Source organism: Mesocricetus auratus, unplaced genomic scaffold, assembly GCF_017639785.1.
Source record: "Mesocricetus auratus isolate SY011 unplaced genomic scaffold, BCM_Maur_2.0 Super-Scaffold_100006, whole genome shotgun sequence".
In the NCBI taxonomy this organism is placed as follows: domain Eukaryota; kingdom Metazoa; phylum Chordata; class Mammalia; order Rodentia; family Cricetidae; genus Mesocricetus; species Mesocricetus auratus.
The window spans coordinates 80466959-80486995 of record NW_024429190.1 but is presented as its reverse complement, the minus strand read 5'-3'; the positions used below and the strand labels follow the sequence as shown (position 1 = coordinate 80486995).

The 20037-nt window shown below is 39.7% G+C and overlaps 1 protein-coding gene across 11 annotated transcripts in view; it reads left to right on the top strand.

Moving 5' to 3' along the window:
- Fhit (fragile histidine triad diadenosine triphosphatase) overlaps positions 1-20037 on the top strand; it is a 1472699-nt gene that overhangs the window by 1176269 nt on the left and 276393 nt on the right. For all 11 annotated transcript variants that reach the window (XM_040747566.1, XM_040747565.1, XM_040747562.1 and 8 more), the window contains 2 exons: positions 11553-11698; positions 14389-14418. In XM_040747566.1, the coding sequence (XP_040603500.1) occupies positions 11553-11698; positions 14389-14418 (176 nt within the window). The remainder of the gene's footprint in view (positions 1-11552; positions 11699-14388; positions 14419-20037) is intronic.

The following is a 20037-nucleotide window of genomic DNA, read 5'->3' as shown; positions in this document are numbered from 1 at the left end:
ATGGATGTAATTCTAACATTTGAGCATTGTGAGCCACATGGAAGTGTTGAGGATGACTCAGATCACACTATTTAGATAAGGTTATCTCAACATTGTCCATATGACCATGGCCTTACTTTGTCTTTGACCCAGAGGATTTCCTGGGACGAAAAAAGATGAGATAATAGATACTTGTGAGAGAATTACTAAAATGTGTATGGAGCCATATCATGACCTTCATCACACCCTTCTCAATTGATCACATTCTAGAATCCCATTTGCTTTAAGTTGCATGTCTATCATTTGTGTCAATGCCTGTTGAGTGTACCATTAATTTTTCATTGAGTTAGTGCAATGCTTGTGATAGTATTCAATGAAGAAAGGTATAGTCCAAACCATCACCATGCTGCTTTCTTTTTTTATTTTTTTATTATTATTTATTTTTAAGTTTAAATTTAGATTAGAAACAAGGTTGCTTCACAAGTCAGTTCCAGGTCCCTCTCCCTTTCCCTTCCCTCCTCCCTTACCCTTCCCCCAATCCCCCCATTATCCCCTCATTTCCCCAGGGAGGGTGAGGCCCTCCATGGGGATATCCATAGTCTGTCATTTCATCAGGGCAGGGCCTAGACCCTCCCCCCAAGAGTTCAGGATAAGAGTGCATCTCACATTGTTGGATGGGAGTCCAAAGTCCATGTGTATACTCGGAATGAGTACTGATCTACTGCCCAAGGCTCAATAGATTACCTAGGCCTCCTCACTGACACCCACATTCAGGGGGTCTTGATCACACTGCTTTCTTTGTACACATGTAACTATATTTATTAAATTTGAAGTTAATACTTCTACTTAACAATATGAAAATTCACTGAAGTGCCTTCATGGCCAAGAGCATATTATCTACTTCATTTCAAAGTTCTGTGAGTGTGCTATTTAAACTAAATGTGTTAATTCTTCTCTTTTAAAAGGCATGATGTTTTTTCAAGTGACATTAATGATAACTTAAAGCATCTATAAGAAACTCTGCATAATGGTACACAAATGTAATCACAGTTACTCAGGAAACTGAGGCAGGAGAATCACACGTTTTGAAACCAATTTAAGTAGCTTAGCAAGTTCTTATCAAAAAAAAAAAACTATGAAAGGGCTAGAGATGGGGGTCAGGGGTAAAGTGCATTAACTGGGTTTTCATATCCACCATTATCTCAGCAAGGAAAATGGATGGAAGAAAGAAAGGAAGGAATCAAGGAAGGAAGGAAGGAGTAGGTATGGGGTGGAATGAAGGGAGAGAAAGAGAGAAGAAAGAAAAAAAGGGAGAACATACAGAGATAGAAGGAAAGACAATGCAAAGACTGGAATAAGTAATGAACTATACAGGAAGAAAATATCTTCTTTATTATTTAGCTATATGTAGTACTGTGACATAATGATTACAAACTCTTTCATTGGTTCCAAGGAATAATTATTTAACATTTTATTTAGTATCTCCTTGCTACAAATTCATCTGTATACATGCTAATAAGCCTCACCAACGCGAGTGGCATTTTGGTAATTTATTTGTTGACTTTTAAAATTTAATCTCTAAAATAGATCAAATTAAAAAGCAAAAACAAAACAAAGCAAATGGAGCTGGACATAAACAATTCAGAAATTGCGTTTCTGCTGTCCTGTTTAATTACTTCAATTAAATACATTTCCATTTCTCTACCATTGTTTTGTATTTAAATATATGTCATGGAAATGCATTGGAAAAGTTTTCTTAATCTATCAATTACTATCCTTAGTGAACAAATTTTAAACAATAAATTTGTTCTTGATACAAATATAACATAATGAACATTTGATGCCCCTAGGCCAAGAATCTTACCTTTGCAGTCTTTCCTTTTGCTCTGGATCCAAACAGACGTCTGTGATTTTTTTTTTTTTTTGAGGTTAAGGAAGAGGTGTCAGAAATGGCCTGGGAGTTTTCATATTGCTGTCTACAATAATTGATAGTAATGGCTAGAGGATGCTGGTGATAAGATTCTGAAGCTCTGATTTGAGAAGACAACTCTGGTGCTGGTTCTTGATGTCTGCCAAGGCTTAGCATCAGAGAGGGGTTACAGAATTGCAGCATTTTTCTCCCTCTTATTTAATGGAAATAGCTTTGATTTGGGAGGCTGAACATCCTGAATTTCAACAGAGGTCATGCTTCTAACTAACTGACCTTGTGACTTTGAACCAGTCAATTAACTTGGTTTTTTAATCTTCATCTCTCTCTCTCTCTCTCTCTCTCTCTCTCTCTCTCTCTCTCTCTCTCTCTCTCTCTCTCTCTCTCTGTGTGTGTGTGTGTGTGTGTGTGTGTGTGTGTGTGTGTGTGTGCAGGTGTTGGACATTACCTTCTGCCTTATTTGAGACTCAACCTCTTGCTGTTCACCAGTATGTACATCTTGATAGGTGGCCTTTGAAGTTCCAGGAATTCTCCTGTCTCTGCCTCCTGCCTCTCTATTGGAGTGCTGGAATTACAGACCTATATAACCTTATCAAACTCTATGTAGGATGTGTGAATCTGCAGCAGGTCTCCATGCTTGACTGGATCATGCTTTACCTAGTAAGTCACCTCTAACCACTGTATCTAACCTGATGTTGTGATCTAACAATACAGATATTATGATAAATAATGTTTCATATTGTCTTGTCTTGACTGTTTATTTTTACTAAGAAATTCTAGACATAGGACAACCAATTATTTTCAGTGACACTGGCTGAGGTAGATTATTATAATAATGACCCCAAATGCAACATGTTTTCTTAAGCCCATGCTCAACTTCAGTGTGATATTTCCATTTCTTGAAGAAGACTGATTTTATTTCTGTGCATTGAACCTGTTTGGCTTGTAGTTTCCTTTTCCAATAGAATGTGAAATAATTTAACCCTAAAAATCATTAAAAATTATAAGTCTATATTGGGATGAAGTATCAAGGGAAATGAAAAGCCTCTCTTTGTTCCAATATCAGCCTATCTTCAAGTGAAATAGCTACATCAATGAGTTCAAGATAGACTTAAAACAAAACCCACATAGAGTCATGATGCCAAATACATGGGTGTGATTTGACACTAAGCACTTTACGGGTGGTCTGTTATGCAGTAATTGAAAATTGGTGTGGGAATTTAAAGTCACTTCATGGCTATCTTGGGGCTAGAAAGACTGATAGGTCCTGATAATTGGTGTCATTTGTCAACTGAGGTGCCATGTTCCCTATTATTATGTAGTAAATTAGCTGAGTTTGTTAATAGAATGTTGGTCTCAACCTACCACAAAGGGTAAAAATCATTACTGTCAGAATTCCTTCATATTTAACCCAGAAGTCACATGATGACAGTTTCTCACATCTTAGGGCAGGGGGAGATTCTAGAGAGGATATTAATTTTAACATCAGATGTGAAGACAGCCAGAGTAACACTGGAAAAAGATACCTACGTAGTATGAGATTCTGACTTTGACATTAGCAAATAGTTAGCTACACCAACTTTAAGTACTGGACTAGTAGAACGATTCCATTCAATCTCTCTTTCTCTTTCTATCTCTCTCTCTTTGTGTGTATGTGTGTGTGTGTGTGTGTGTGTTCTGAATCTGCTGCAAATATGCATGAATTTAATATAGGGCTTGTCATGTGGTCACAGTGATTCAATGTGAAGGAAGTCATTTTAGGACTGGTGCTAGGCATGGAAAATAATAAGAGGTAAGACAAGGTTTCTGGTGGTCTCTTGGGATGTAAATGATGTGAAAAGCCATTGATTATCAATAATGAGATGTCCAATAAGCAAAGACATTCATTGTGAGATAACCCTACTCACTGATATTGACTGTAGCATCTAATCTTCCTTAGGAAGAGCCAAAGTCATGTGTAAAAAACCCAAAGTTATGTCCTTCAATTCAACCACTGCTGCAAGATGGTACTTAGACTATTGTAGTTATTTGTTATGACAAGGGTGTTACTAACCAGCAAGAAGGTTCCTTTGCAATGTGGAATTAGCTATCTCCGCTTGTCTGAAGAGTTGTGCACAATATCTCCCTTGTATCATTTCTTCCTCTTCTATAAGCAGAGGGACGCTGGGGATATAAGGCATATTTTTAATAAAGGTCAGGTCCAAACATGAAGCATGGTCTGTAGAGTTAGGCAGAATTGGGAATCAATTCTAATTTTAATCTTATTTTGGTTGTACTGTCTTAGCAAGCTTCTTTTCTGTAAGCCACAATTTTATCACTTGAAAATGGGAGTTATAACAGTACTTTATGGGTTCATTAGAAACGTTAAGTAGATAGGAATACATAAAGAAGTAGGGCAGTGATTCTGCCTTCAGCGGGAATGTCCTGCCTCTCTCTTTGAAGTTATATTTAAATTATTAGATTGTTTTCAAAGTCAACTTTCCTATGATTTTGGAGGAGCAGTATTCTTAGAAAGCTGATGGAGAATAATAAATAGAGAAGTTTATCTAACAGTTCAAACAGGGCTAGGTTCCATAGTATTGTGTTTGTGTTTGGTTGCAATGATCTGCTCATAGCCTATGACATTTTGGGATGCTAGAGTGCAAAGTCTTTAAAACCACCTTTCTCTCCTGTCAATCTTGGCATGCAGAGTTCTAGCCAAGCCCTAGATCAAGAAGCGAGTGTGGGTTTAGGATGGATGAATGGTTTACACTCATTCCCTATTAAGAAGTACTCCTTGATTGTGAAGTCCAGCTGAATTCTCATATGCCCTAAGAAGTATTCCTGTGATTTTTCTTGTTTGTGAGGAATGTTGACCAACTAGAAGATCCAAGGTGACCTGAGGTGTAATCATTCTTCCTTCCCTGAAACACGATATTACTAAATGAACCTTTCTACTCCAATTTATAGGGAGAGCACAAGTCTCATCCCACAAATTTTGCTTCCATTTTTCATGTGTGATGAGTACAGGATAATCATGCATAATTCATTTAAGTTTGGACTTGGAAAAAGTTGCATGCCTGCTGGCTAAGAATCTACAATGTGATATCAACACAAAGCAAACAGAACCCAGAAGACAGGTGGTGCCACTTTAGACAATGTATGGAATATAGTCCACAGGTTAGCAAGACCCTAAATGGTATCATTCTGCATCTGAGATGTTATCTTAAAATAACTGGCATATAGCTGTCATCAGAATCACAAGAGGTGTCTATTGCTCTTCAACCTTGATTTACTTTCACAGAGTTGCATCCTGGGAGAAACCTGTAGAAATGATACCTGCCATCATCAGGCAATATTGTGCTTTCTTTCAAGGATCATGGTCTGACTTGTAGACTAATTTGTAGCTGGATATGCACACAGATCAAATGCTTTTTCTGTCTAAGCAGAAAGTCCACAAACTCCTCTGTTATATTGGAAAGAAATGACCATGATCTATCTACATGACCTATAACACATTTTCTGATCATAATTCTAGCTAACTTGGAAGTGTTAAACAATGCCCTTGCAAGCAGGAAACTTAGATAATTTTCCTAGACAGTGAAACTTGAAGACATTACAGTGATTTTTCTACTGGACTATTATAATACAGTTTGTTGTTGTTTTGGCCTTCAATCCTGGAAAACAAAGGATAGGCTCCTAGTTCTTTACGATTTCTTTTAATTACTTCTTGTAGATGTCATCTTTCTGAACCAGGGGTTGACACTCTACAGCCAATATGCTAAAAATGGCTTGCCTCCTCTTTCTATAAACAATATTTACTGGAATGGTGCCACACCTACTAGTTTTTTATTCGTTATGGTGTCTTCAGCATATGAACTATCAAGCCTAGAAGATTTGTAATCTGATCCTTTACAGAGTTAGGCTGCCATTTTGCTTTAAGTCCTTTATGGGCCTGCTTGCTTTTGCAGCTAGTCATGAGATACTCTCATTATGCAGGAGAGATGCTAGACTACTTGGAGCTCTTGCTGTGTGCAATGGGGTTCTGCTCTATTGTTCTGAACCACTCTATGCTTATATCTGTGCTTCCTTCTTTACTGAGGTGTTCTGTTCCTGTCCTGTCTTCTGGGCTAGAGCAAAGGCAACAGCAATTTCATATGCTTTTATGTTATGTCTAGAGCTTGGTAGTACACATGTGTAACTGGGACACAATGTTAATTACATGAACATAGAAACTACATTAATTTTTTTCAAGTGTTAATGATGGAATCATAGGTCTCAAACACTTTAGGAAAGAGATAAACCCCTGAGCTCCCTCACAGCCCAGTGGAATGACATTTCTTAATCACTGTCTAAATCAGCATTTATACAGATACAGATTTTCTGAGATTCCAAATAGAAACAAACCACTTCTGGAAAACATTTTTGTTCTTAAAATAATCTTATTGCCATGACTATATTTCCTTTGGGCTCATATAATGCTAGTTTACATAAAAAAATAAGTTTACATTTCTGAATTAGTACTAAACATCAGTTATAACAATGATTCATGTTAAAAAACAATTAACCTTGATTTAAAGGGAAAAGTCAATATATTATTCCTGTTTTATATCTAAACATAGATATTGCATTAATATTGCCTCTAGTTAGTCAAGCTCTTAGAACTCATAGGTGACTGACAGGAGTGCATGGTTTTCATTTATCTATTCATTCCAACATTACTGAATGTCTCTGGAAGTTCTAGGCACCAATGAACAATAATCAAGACCAAGGCATTCTTCCTGTGAGACTTACTCATTTGGATAAGTGGTTACCAGTCAAGACCAGAACAGCTGGTGACCAGAGCTATAAGAAGCATTTATATAGAACAGTATGACAGTAATATAAAATGTTTGTCATAGAATTCTTTGAGTAAATGACTGTGGAATTGAAAGTTGAATGACGAGAAGGAAGCAATCATGAGGATGATGGGGAACTAAAATTTAGACAGAAAATAGTTGGAGAATAGCTCCCCAAAATTGGGAAGGAGCTTAGTATGTTTGAGGATCAAAAGAAAGATGGGTGTCCATAGTATTTAAGGAAGGACCAGGAAAGGGATGTTCTATCACCCAGGGCAGCCTGTGATAAAGACACCTGGAAATTCATTCCTGTCCATTAATGTTCTCAGGGAGCAGAGGGAGTTTGTTTACTACTTTAAGAAACAGGAATACGAGTTATATGCACCCACAGTTGGGCTCTAGGCCTGAAAATGGAGCAAGGGACCAACTCTTGTTCTTTGAACCTTGGATAGCTCACCAAATGGCATAGGGAGAGAATTGGATGGTATCTTTGTCACTGGTCAGCTCAGACATTTACATGATATCTGGCAGATCTAGAGCTTCTGAAACACTATACAGCATGACTCCTTGAAGAAAGCTCTGAGCTTGCCTGTATGATCAGTCTTTTGCCTTCCAACCAAGATAATGGTCACATGATTGGTGACAGGGACTATACATACACAGTCCTACATACACACTCACACACACACACACACACACACACACAAATGTACAACAATGTTGCACAGCTGGAGCAAAGGGTCTTCATCCCAATGAGACTGCATTAAGTCAGCCTAACTTCTTCATGACATTGTTACTACTTTTAATAGTCTGAAAGTACTGTGTGTATGTGTACATGGCCTGAAGTTGGGTAAACAGAAGACAAAGTTTGTGAGTCAGTTTGATTTAATTCCCTCCATATTTTCACTATTAAACATGGACTTAAGTTATCTGTGACCACCTAAGAATCAAATTTGATAAATACTGTCTTTTGTTTTGTTTTTGTGGCATCAACAAGGAAAACCTTTTGTATGCTACTGATATTACTGCTCCATCCCAATTTCCACAGTGAGTAGTTGCTTCTTTGAAATCCCAGTCCCTCCATAGCCAGATGCTCAAGGCCAACATGACCTACCACAGCAATTGCCAGAAGCTGTGTGGTTGTCATCTTGAATTGTTTCATGAACAGGATTATGAACATATAAATTAAAATAGGGAGGAGGAGTCCCTGTTGGCTTTTGGGAGCCTTGTCATCCAGAACTGGGTGTGGAAAAACCTGGCCAGGTATTGGGGGACATGCAAATTTCCCCAAGTCACAGTTGCTGCTCAGAGGAGCCTGGGAAAGTTGCCAGTCAGTCGTGCAGTGGCAGGAACTGCAGCCCAATGGCTCTGGAATCTCTCAGATCTCACAGTGCTCAGCTGGAGCTGCTCACCTGTGGAGAAGAACAAAGAACTCTAAATGGTAAAGAAAGAAGAGTCAGTTTGAACAGATCTTGAAGAGTTCCAGTCTTTGTTCCTGAGGCAGAAACTCACAGAAAAGCATCAAGAAGAATGGTTGATTCTCTGGTAAATTCATCTCATGGTCTGTTGATAATCTCGAATGTGACACTGAACTTTCTCCCAAGAGGAGTGGGAATATCTGGGTGTACATGGATGTGATTTGAAGAATTATAAAACTCTTGTCTTTGTAAAACCTGGAGATTGCCCTCGCTCTAAGCAATGGCAAGATATCCAAGATGGAGAATGGTTCATTTTCTGGATTGGGCCTCCACAAAAAAAAATCTCCATAGTCTGAGCTTCTGCCATGCTGCAGCCGAGTCCATGCTGGTGTGCATGGTCCAGAGACAGATGAGTGTCCATGGTCAGTGCTACCTCAGGAGACAATATTGATGTATGTGGTCTCTGCTGCCTCCTGAGGCCTTATTTGTGTCTATAGTCTGAGATGCCACCAGAAACCTTGTTGTTGTCAGTGGTCCAAGCTACCATGTGAGGCCTTGTTGATGACTGTGGTTCTTGTTGCCACTGGAGGCCATGTTGGTGTCCCTGCTTTATGCTGCCTGAGAACATGTTGATGTTCACTGTTCATACTACCACTAGAGGACATGGGGCTATCTAAAGGCTGTACAGCTACAGGAGACCGTGTTGGTATCCATGCTGGGGCCATGTTGATGTCTATGATCTGTGCTGCTTGCAGAAACCATGGTGAAGTCCATGATCCTAGATGCCTCTGAATAACCTGTGGATGTCCATTGTCCCTGCAGGCTTGTGAACCCATGCGAGCTGTGATCCGTGCTGCTGCTGGCTGTTATGTGCAGGGAAGCTTCTGTTGTAGAGGTTTTGATGACTCTAGACTTATAGTTGAAAATGAGAGACATGGAAAGATTCTGCAATAACCTCCCCATTCACCCACTGACAAAGGAACAGCCTAGCCAGGAAGCTTTGAAGAGGGTCCTTAAACTTGTGATAAAGTGTTAACACATAGCACTTCACTATTAATGAGTGGCTTCTGACAGGGGAGTGGAAAAGGATGTCATTGTATTTAAGAGGCTAGTCACTGGGATTTGACCTTGCTCCAATGAGTGTATGGACAACACAAATTGCACTTAGTGTAGCTTGTTTTTTGAGGTGAGAACTTGGGAGGAATGGGACAGAAGTGTGATTAAGGGCATATTTCTTGAAATCTCCAAATAATCAATAAAAATAATATGTCGGAAAAAAAGTAGGGAGGTAGAAGATGGTCCCTCTTTCCAAAAAGAAAACAGCCCTGTGAGAGTAGAGGCTTGTCGCGTCTGCTGCGCGGCCTGTGTCCGAGAACGTGCGGAGGGTGTCGGGGATTGACAACACAGAGACTTGTTCAACGGTGTAAAGACTTTAAGCAGGCCCCAAAAAGGTTCAAGAAAACTTCCTAAGAAAGGCTCCCACCAGAGAAGCTTCTGCTCTCTCCTCTCCCCTGGCTGGTTCCGCTCTGACCCCAGAAAACTGATCTGGGCGTGGCAGAAGAGGTGGTTAGTCTTTGGACAAGGTCGAGGTCAGGGTGGTTTCTGTGGGCAGGCCTTTCCCAGGAACTTAATGCCCCCAGGCATTGTATTGTTTTTAGTAAACATGTTTTAGTAAACATTGTCTTACAGCTGCCTACTCCCAGGCAGAAGGGGAAGTGGGTCTCTGCTCAAGGTCTAGTGTTCCCACAGAGGCTGACAATCTGCTAAGAGAAAAATAAAGCAAATTCTTCATTTTTAAGTGTTTCATTGACCCATGATAATCAAACAGCCTTGCCAGAAAAGGGTAATTATCTTTGTTAATATCAGATGCTCTGTGGATGGGGCCACCCTTCTCTTGAAAAATGAGCTCAGATTAAACAAATACCTCATTTCCTAGTTTATTGTTAATATGAATTCCCAGACTATAAGCCAAATTCATTTGTTTACCTCTTTCTCCCTTATCTCATATAAAAATAGGGCCAAACTGAGCTTTGTGCTCTTCCCCTAGGCCTTGAGTCCAACAGTGTGATGGGTTAAAGTGCTTTGTATTCTGGTGAGACTTGCAATTGCTGGATTGTGGTTTTATTAGATCCCTTGCTGCATGGCTCCAGGCAGAAGTATGCCTTCTTAAAAGAAGAGGAAGGAGGGGTGGTAAATTTAAAGAAAAATTAACAGTTTTGTTTTCACTAGCAAGTATCTGGAAACTAAACAAATAATAAATGCTGTATGTATATGCACATAGACAATCACCATGCATAATGGATTGACACTGATTTCTCACTTACAATAGTGGGAAAGCATATCAATATAGCCACTTTCACTTATATTATAGCCTTCAATCAATTGCGTATTATTTTCAGCATGTTATTTGAAAATGAACTTTGTAAGTTAGAAAATTTTTCCCATTTGTAGGATAATGTATGGAAGGCTAGGCTAAATCATGATGCTCCTTAGGTTATCTGTGTTACATGAATTTGTGAAAAGATAGTTTTAACTTACTTATTGAGATATGCCTCCTTCACAAGTCAAGAAGAACTTATGTATACACCACACAAGGGTACATCTGTATATCTCATACATATGTGTGTACACATGCATACACCATAGATTCAAGCAGAAAATATGTGAAATATGAATGTAATTATAACTGTAAGTTTATTACCAATAAATGATGAACTTTCATCATTTTTCTCAGACCAGAAATGTAAATGTGTTGTCCTGTCTGACTTGTAGAATTCATTACATCAGCTTCTTGTATACAAGAGATGACTCTTTTCTTTAAATATTTGACTGGAAACATCTTGGACTATGAGAAACCAATTCAAGGAACCCGTGTTATAAGTTGCTTACTCATGTGACATATCTGGCCACTGTGGAACATCTGTTAGTTACAGGTGCTCACTGTGCCTTTTCTGAGTTTCTGCAGCCCTTTAAAATAGTCTGCTCTCAGACATTTCCTAGGTTTCTATCTTTTCTCCAAAAGGAAAGTTGACAGTGTAATCATGATATTCCAACTAGCAAAAACACCAGGATATTCCAGTTGCTCTTCTGCTGATGTCTTTAGCTGTCTCAGAATGGGGGTCAGGTGATAATGGCCCAGAATAGATCTTGCCTTCTTCTGTAGTTATCTCAGAGAGTAATGGTATTATTGTGCGCATTACCATGTCTTTTCTTAAATTCTTTGTGCCAAGTCGTCTCCCTTGAAGTAAACTAATCATCTTTTAAAACTCTTAGTTGCTAAGTATTTCTTTGTTCATTTCTTAGTCTTCAAGAGTTCAGGCCCTGAGTCAAAGGGTCTCAGTGCTGTGTATAATTACTTCCTAAGGATGCTACCCAAGCAAGCCAAACTTTCCTTAACCCACCTTACAACAGATGTCCTTGTGTGCCCCCTGAGGCCAGTGGAGCGCTTCCGTGACCTACGTCCTGATGAAGTGGCTGATTTGTTCCAGGTGACCCAGAGAGTGGGGACAGTCGTGGAGAAGCATTTCCAGGGGACCTCCATCACCTTCTCTATGCAAGTGAGTGTACAGATTGTTAGATGTGTTTCTTTCCTTTCTTCTCAAACCTATGTGGGGCTCTGTATCCCAGCCATTTTAGCAGAGAAGCAGTTTTAGTTGTCCACATGTACATAACAGCAGAAACATATGTCACTAATCCAAGACAGCTTTGCTGTCCCTTCTCCCCAGGGTGGACTGTGGAATGGCATCAGAGCAAATGTCTGGTACACTGTTTATAAAGCAAGTGCAAGTCATAGACAAGAGCTAAGGGGATTGAATTAGTTGCTTTTCAGTTGTGATAAGATACAAACTAAAGACAACTTGGAGGAAGAAAAGCTTTGTTTGGCTTATGTCTCTACACTAAAGGAATCATTGAGGGAAGCTAGGACAAAAGTCTAAAAGTTAGCAATATGGAGGCAGGAATGGAAGCAGAGACCAAGGGCAGTGCTGGCTTGCTTCCAAGCTCACCTTTCATAGACAATCATGGCCACCTGCCCAAGGTTCACACTGTTACAGTAAGTCAGACCATGCCCAAACAATTCGCAATCTAGAAGATGCCCCTACAGACATGTCCACAGACAAACCTGAAGACAGAAATTCCTCAGCCTAGCTTTTCTCTTCCCAGTTGTTTCTACTTTGTGTCAAGTTGAAAAAGCTAGCCAGCATGGGATTGTACATGAGAGCTAGAGTTGGGAAAGCCTTTTTGCTCTGTGGCGTATATGTTTTAAGTACACATGAGCTCAGCCCTGCTGTGATTCCAAGGAGAGCAAAGACCAGACAGCTAATTGTAGCCTTCTATTCTCTTACTTTTCTCTAAACTTAACACAGACTGCAGATACAAGTCACAGGCTTATGCAATGGGATTATTAAATATGGCCCAATACAAAATGAAGAAAACATCTTTCAATTGATAGAGATCTACAGGCAGCACTTGACATAGTAGTCTTCAGGTTCAGAAGAGGATGTCCATGATATGTCTGTCATCAGTTGGGAGTTGAGTAAATGAGCAGTAACTGTCCATGAACCTCTTCAAATCCCTATGGATTGGGTAGAGACAACAGTGCATGTGTAAGGGCCCTTGGGCTTAGAAATGTGTTGACTGCCTTGTCCCATATATGGAGACTGCATCTCCAGCTCTTCAAGTTAGCCAGAACAGTTCCCTTCAGTTAGTCTCATTGCTGTAACACAGTACCCCAACAGACCTAAATTAAGGAAGCAAAGGTTCATTTTGACTCACAGTTGGAGATTAGGGACATAGTAGGAGGAATACAAGGCAGCTGGTCACATTGTAGCCACAGTGAAGCCCAGAAGGAAGAATATTGGTGCTCAGTTCCCTTACTTTCTTCTTTTCATTTAGTTCAGGGCACTATCCCATGAAGTGCTGCTACCTATTTTTAGCTTTTTTCATAGATATAAAGAGACTAGGTATAAAAGCCAACATATTGATGTCTTTGACCAAAAATGTTCATTTCTTTCTCAAAACACAAATCCTGGTTTCTCTGTATTGAGTAGCTGAGCATCCCTAGAAATATAATTTGAGTCACCTTCAGATAGTAGTTCAACTTAGAGTGGCTTTATCAAACCTGTGTTGTAAACTGCAAGTTAATCAGGTAAACAATGTGGATGAGAACATCTGCCAGGAGATACCAGTATTGGTTATCAAAGCATAGTTCTATAAGTATGGTCACTGACTATGTGTAAAATCAGAGCAATTTGCATAAAGAGTGTTGTGAAACTGTTTTAAAACTATACTTCACAAGAACATATGTGTGTGTGACAATCCTGTATACACCTACATCACATATATATGCACCTATGAATATAGAGCTAGAATTTCACCAAGTAACCTTAACCCATATCCACATTCTAACAGCTTTTCTCCTGTAATGTTTTCTTCTTGAGTATTGCTTGGTAACAATGGGTTGCCTTCATAAGCCACTAATGGGTTATGGCTCAGGTTTAATATGCATGTCAGACTTGTGCTATTGGGGCATGAATCATTCCCACTTGTCAAGTTCACAGAGAGATATATTTAGCCAAATCTGTAGATGGGTAATTCTACGTTGAAAATTTTTATTACAGAGAAGTTTGTCATCTTCTCCCTGGAGTACCTACTTTCCCTTGGTACTGTGCATGGAGACTGGGTCCGTGTGCTCATTTTCCACTGTGCTGATGACAATAGGCAATGGTCCTGCTGTCTGAAAACCTGGGAGAGAGAAGTAGGTACATGGATAAAGGTCCACCCACAATAATCACTTCTACTTTTTGCCTCAAGGTCACAAGAGCTTGAAAGGACTGTGTCCATCTAAATGCCTCATCTTCTTACTTTCTAGAAGAGAAATTTAGTCAGATAATAATGAAATGATTTCTGATTTAAAGATAACCAAACTGTGGTACTTTGCTTCCCCAAACATTTTCAACCTTACCTTTAATGTAATTAAAACCACAGCTGAAAGCAAAGAGCATGAAAAGCAGAAAGGAGTGCCTTGCTGGATAATTCATATCACCTTATACAAAACGCCTCACTCAGAAGGAAATGGAGACCTGTCTGGTCCCACACATTCAAAATGAATGGTCCCCATGAGATTACTACAAATTAGCACACAATGAATTGGCTCTAAATTATTAATGAACAATATTTCTGAATAAGCAGGCAATATCATCAGTCAGTTCTCACCCCAATGCTTTTTCTTTCTTTCTCCTTCTTCTAGGATGGTCCCGAGGCTGGACAGACTGTGAAGGTGAGTGCTTATTATGTGCACACAAATTAATAAGGGGCGATTATGGGAACTAATAAAAAGTCACAACGAGCCATTTGCAGCACATTGCTGTTTCATTATGTTATCTTCGAGGTCAGTGAGACCCTCAGTGTAAGAGCCATAAATCCTGACATTATAAACTGTGCCAAACAGTATGTTTCCCATTAGTTTACAAGACATTTACCCTTTGTAGTAAAGTTATTACTGTGCAAATGCTAAGACAGAAACTAAACTGTGGAGTCCTAAAACAGAACAGGCAGTGTACATCAACTTCCTATGGATTTTATGGTTCCTGTATAGACCGGAGCACCTGCTATAACTTTAGTTGTGCACACAATTTAATTTCACTTACTCCTTCTTCAGTGGAGGGACATGTGTTTTGTGTCAGGTTGCCTCCCTTACTTCCTGTTCCCTCAGCCCCTCAGCCTGTTTTCTCTTCATGCTGACACATTTCTCTTCTCTCTAACGACTAAATACCAAAGTTGAAACTTAATGGGATCAATGGGGTTCAAAAATGATTTTGAAGTGTGCTAGAGAGGAAGGGGGTATTTATTATGTCAGCCTTTAGTCACAGCAAAAGGACAGAACTACAACATCCTGCTGGTTATGAATCAAGCATCCAGCTTCTGTCTCTCAAATGTGAATTTCTGTGTGGTTGGGTCTAATCATTAAATGACAGAGAAGCCTGGGTTTGTGGTAGTGGGAATCAGAAATAAGTCACACTATACCACTGATGCTGCTGATGCAACACAAGCTGAAATAAAGCTCTTGTGTGTTAGGGCTTGCCCTGACAGGCAGGGTAGCTTGGCACTAAGTCAGACCAAGTGAGCATGACTCCTTTCTGATTTTGGTTTGTATGTGGATCCAGTGAATAACATGCTACAGTGGCACTTTAGAAATAGGATATCTGGGAAGTTTAGTGGGGAGTGACTGTCTCAAAGGGAAAGCCAGCAAATTCCTAATGACCAAAAGAGTGACCCCAGTTTCTCTAAGCACATGACACGGAAAACACAGCTGAGGGACATTCCACTCCCATCCGTTCCCCTGTCCCCTGCCATGTTAAGTATCCAAGTATGCAGATGCTAGATGATGCAATATCACAGTTTTTACTTTGAAATTGATCGTTGAAATACATTGCACAGATATTGAAGCATGGCTACTAGAGTTTGAAGATTTAGAATTCAAATGTAAAGTTAGCATGCACTAGTTTAATGTTGGATGCAGTTTCAGAAACCACTGAAGGTACTAAAGACAGCTATGGCATGGAAGAACACACAGCTGTATGGTAGAACGCATGGTCTGATAAACATATCTGGACTTTATGTGAACAGGCAGATTATGTGCTCTCAAGATTTAATTCACAGTTCTAAAGAGGGCATTTGACTTATTTGTTATACAAATGGACTTGAATAGGGGAAAAAGTAGCTTAGAAGTTCCTAGGGACCAGGAGAAGGATGATGTGGGGGTGACTGCTAATGGCTCTCTCTTGTGGTTGGTAGAGATGTTGCAGCATTTGGGAAATAGAGATACTTTCTTTAAATGTAATTCTTTAAAGAAGGAAAATAAGCATTAAGTCCAGCAGGGCTGAAGACCATGGCAATGGAGTCACAGATTCCAACCTTCGTATCACCCCACTCACCTGAACTGGGTGTACTGTTTTCTTAGTTTTAATGGTGCTGATGATGGACTCACTTATAATATAAAGCACTATGTATGAATTATTGAATGCATATACCATAACCAGCATTGTTTAGCTTAAGCTGATTTCTGTAAACAATTGTATCTTTTTTTTGCCTTTAAACTAAACATGTCACGTTTTGAAAATTGTTTTGGTGTTTCTAACCTGGTCACAGTATTTCCCCAGTCTAAATTGTGAAGTCAACTCACATCCTTTGTGGACTATATATGTAAGGGCAAAAATCATTACACACACCACACACCCCCCCCCACACCAGATACACTCCACCTTTGGTAGATACTGAGCTTTTGTTAACTATTCTGCTACGCCAAGTCCTTCTATATAGAAGTGTATATTCTGTGATTATCAAACTGTGATATTTATACTACATTACATGACAGTTTACTTGGGTGTCAGCTAAACAACACAGCCACCACCACAAAGAATCTCAGCTGTTGTTTTCATTAACCCTCCTAACTCAAATGCTATAGAGAAGGTGGAAGCCTTCATTATTATGCACAGTCCGACCTTTTCAGAAGATGGCTATTTCCCAGCTGTGTTACCTTGTGGTGACAAATAACTCAGTAATGGCGTTCAGGTAACCAGGAATCATAGAACCCAGCCCAGCAACACTGGCAGCTTCCCCAGGGGGCATAGTGGCACCTTCAGAATCCTATTGTACCACTGGAAGTTCTAGGTTAAGGCTGGGAGCATTTCATGGTTTGAAATTGACACAGATGCACATTTTGAAGGGAGGTTTGACAGCTTACCATCTAAAGCATGGGGCCTACCCATTTTTTTTTTTTTTGCCTGTCCATGAGATTCTCAGTGCTGTGTCTGATATCTGAGTCCTAAGCCACTTACGTCTCATGCCAGGTAGTAATAGCAATAAGTCACTAATGGTATTCTCTCCTGAAGCAAGTGTTATTATTGTTAATGAGGCTACACCACTGAGTTAGCCTCTTGAACATGATGGCACTTGAGAATTTTTTTTTTCCTGAGGCATTGGATTTTGCCTAGCAACACAAGGGGTGGCCTGGCTTACTCAGTAAGACCCATGTAACAAGGAAAATGAAATATTGAAGTAAAGAGTGACCTCTTATTTCACAATTGATTATTCGGTTTCCTTCTCAAGTTTAAAAGTAGAACACTGTCAGGCACCAGATGATCAGCACAGTGATCGGGAATACCCTGCAGGTTGAAGGAGTTATCTTTGTCTCCTCTCTCAGCTACTCAACCCCTCCCTGAACCCACCCAAGTTGCCCTGGTGAAGGACATGCTCCTTGTCCTGTCATCTAGCTGGATTCCTGTCAAGAAATTCTTCGTGGTCTCTCACACATTTGTTTGTTTTCGTATGTTCATATTTATGTTGTTTCTTTAGACTGTAGGGAATATATGTATATATGATTCTGTCACTACTGATGGTGCTTAGAACGTGTTGCCCAGGAAGATGGGCCCTTGGCCCCTGAAAGAGTTTAAATTGAAGGAAACTAAGCAAACTGTGGCAGGAGGAAGGCCTACTCCTTAGTCTTGATCCACCATCCTACCTTGAAGTAGGCCATAAAAGAATTATCTGGCCTGCCTACCCCAAGGTAGACACAAGTCACTTCCTCAAGAGGGCCCTCCTGTTTTCTGGTAACCTGTGAAACTCTGAACAAGCAGGCTTTTCCCTGTTCCATCACAATGCTGCTTTTTTTCCCATCTCCTGGCCACACAAACACTTCGCCTGTTTCTTTCCGTCTTTGTGCCTAAAGCTTCCCTCAGCACAGAAAGCTTACATCAAATGACTCTGCTTCTGTTTTTCTGTTAATCTAAATGCTGTTGCAGTGATCGTCACCCCAACCAACAGCAAAGGAAATAGGAACTAGGAAATAGGAGGGAAGGGGAGGGGAGGGATACTTTTCTCCCATCCTTTGTCTGTGGATCTTCATTTTCTTTGATGTGTGTCAAATGGAGACACGGTGTGTTTTGTGCTGAGACAATTATCTACCCCTAAGTTTCTATTATTAGTCATCAAGAAGTAACATTTGATATTTATCTGTTTTCCATTGTACAGCCAGGCTTTCTAAGTTTCTGAAAATTTCTATGAAATATTCCCTATATTGTAGGCATCAGAGTAAATTTCTTATAAATTATGTTCCTAAACTGAAGGGTTTATCTAATTAGTCTTTTATCAATAAAATTTGGAAGTCAGATATTGGGGTAAGAACCTAATTGATCAGAGAAGCAGAGGAGGAACAACTGGTGGCCTCCTCTCTTTCTCCTTCCTCAACCCAAAAGGCCTAGAATCTCTCCAAGCCCTTCCCTACCACCTCCTATGTCTCTCTGCATATCGGCAGTTCTCCAAAACCTCTATGGCTAATTTTGGTCACCTAGTAGCTAGCTATGTCCTCTGATTCAAAGTAAACTTTATTAGCAGTTTCGGGAGTGTTATTGTGTGAACAAAATATACCACAACATTAAATCCTAATCCTAAGTGTAATTAAGGTGTACTCATTCCTTTAAAGGAATGTGTTCTAAAAAGATTAGTGTGAATCATTTTCTCTGAGACTGTTACATGGGCATCACTAGGTAGAGGATGCTTTGGGTATGTTAAGGGGAGATATTTATTCCCAGTCAGTCATCTCATAGTCTGTTTATAGATCAGGTTTGCACACATTCTTCCATGATTGTGGTGCTTGGATGCTGGACTGAAAGGTTTGATTTTATGCCTTTAATGCAGTAGGAAGCATATCTTCATAACTGCTGAAATATTAATAATAACTTTCTAGATTGCAGAAAAAGGGGAGTTCTTTAAATGTTATTAAAAATTATCTCCTCTTCCCTGTGGCTTTTTTTAGTTTCATGGATCAGGAGGTTTTTACATGATATGAGATCTGGCCATCTTGCAGTTTAGGGTACAAAAAGGACACTTGGTTGCCAGTAAAGTCTAAGAGTTAATGCGTCTTGGCATCTGTCAGAGATGCCATAGGAAGGTGAGCACTATAATTTAACTCACTAACTTTGCCACTCTGGGGCAGCCTCATAACTGTGAGCCTTGCTTTCTTATTTTTCCAAAAGTAAAACCTATTGGATTGGATGGTGATGGGAAGAGGCTGACATGGACATGTAAGGAGTATATAAGATATTAGGTAGAATTGAGACACATTTATAGGAGTTGGACCTATATGGCACTTCAAACCCCAGCCTTTTTGACAAATGCTGTCGCTGGTGTGTGTGTGTGTATGTGTGTGTGTGTGTGTGTGTGTGTGTGTGTGTGGTGTGTGTGTGTGTGTGTGTGTGTATGTCTGTGTCTCTGTGTGTGCTTTTCTATGGATGCTAGAGAAGACTTTAGGCATTATTTTTCAGTGTTTTTCCACCTTGAGTTTTATTGAGACAGGGTCTTGACCTGGAGCTCAAGAAGTCAAATAGGGTAGATGGCTAGCAAGCCCCAATGATCATTTGTCTCTGTTATTTCAGTGCTGGGTTTAAAAGCACACATATTTTTTACATGTGTGCTGTAGGCATAGAACCAGATTCTCATGCTTGCACAGCAAGAACTATACTGGTTAAGCTATCTTACTACTTCTATTTTTCTTTCATATGTGTGTATTTGTGTATGCCTATTTGTGTCTGTGTATAGATATCTGCGTGTGTTAATGCAAGTACACACAAGCCTCAGAGCACGTATAGGGACCAGAGTAAACTTTTTAGTGTCAGTCATAACCATCCACTTTGAGGCAGGGTCTCTTTCTTGTTTTTCAACTACATATGATAGGTGGCCTATCAGCTTCTGGAGATTTTTCTGTCTCTATCTCCCATCTCCCTGTAAGAGTATTGAGGTAACTGATACTCCTGATACACATATTTTACATAATTTATAAATATTGAAACTCAGATCATCATGCTGTGTCACAAGAATTTTCATCACTGAGCCGTCTCCC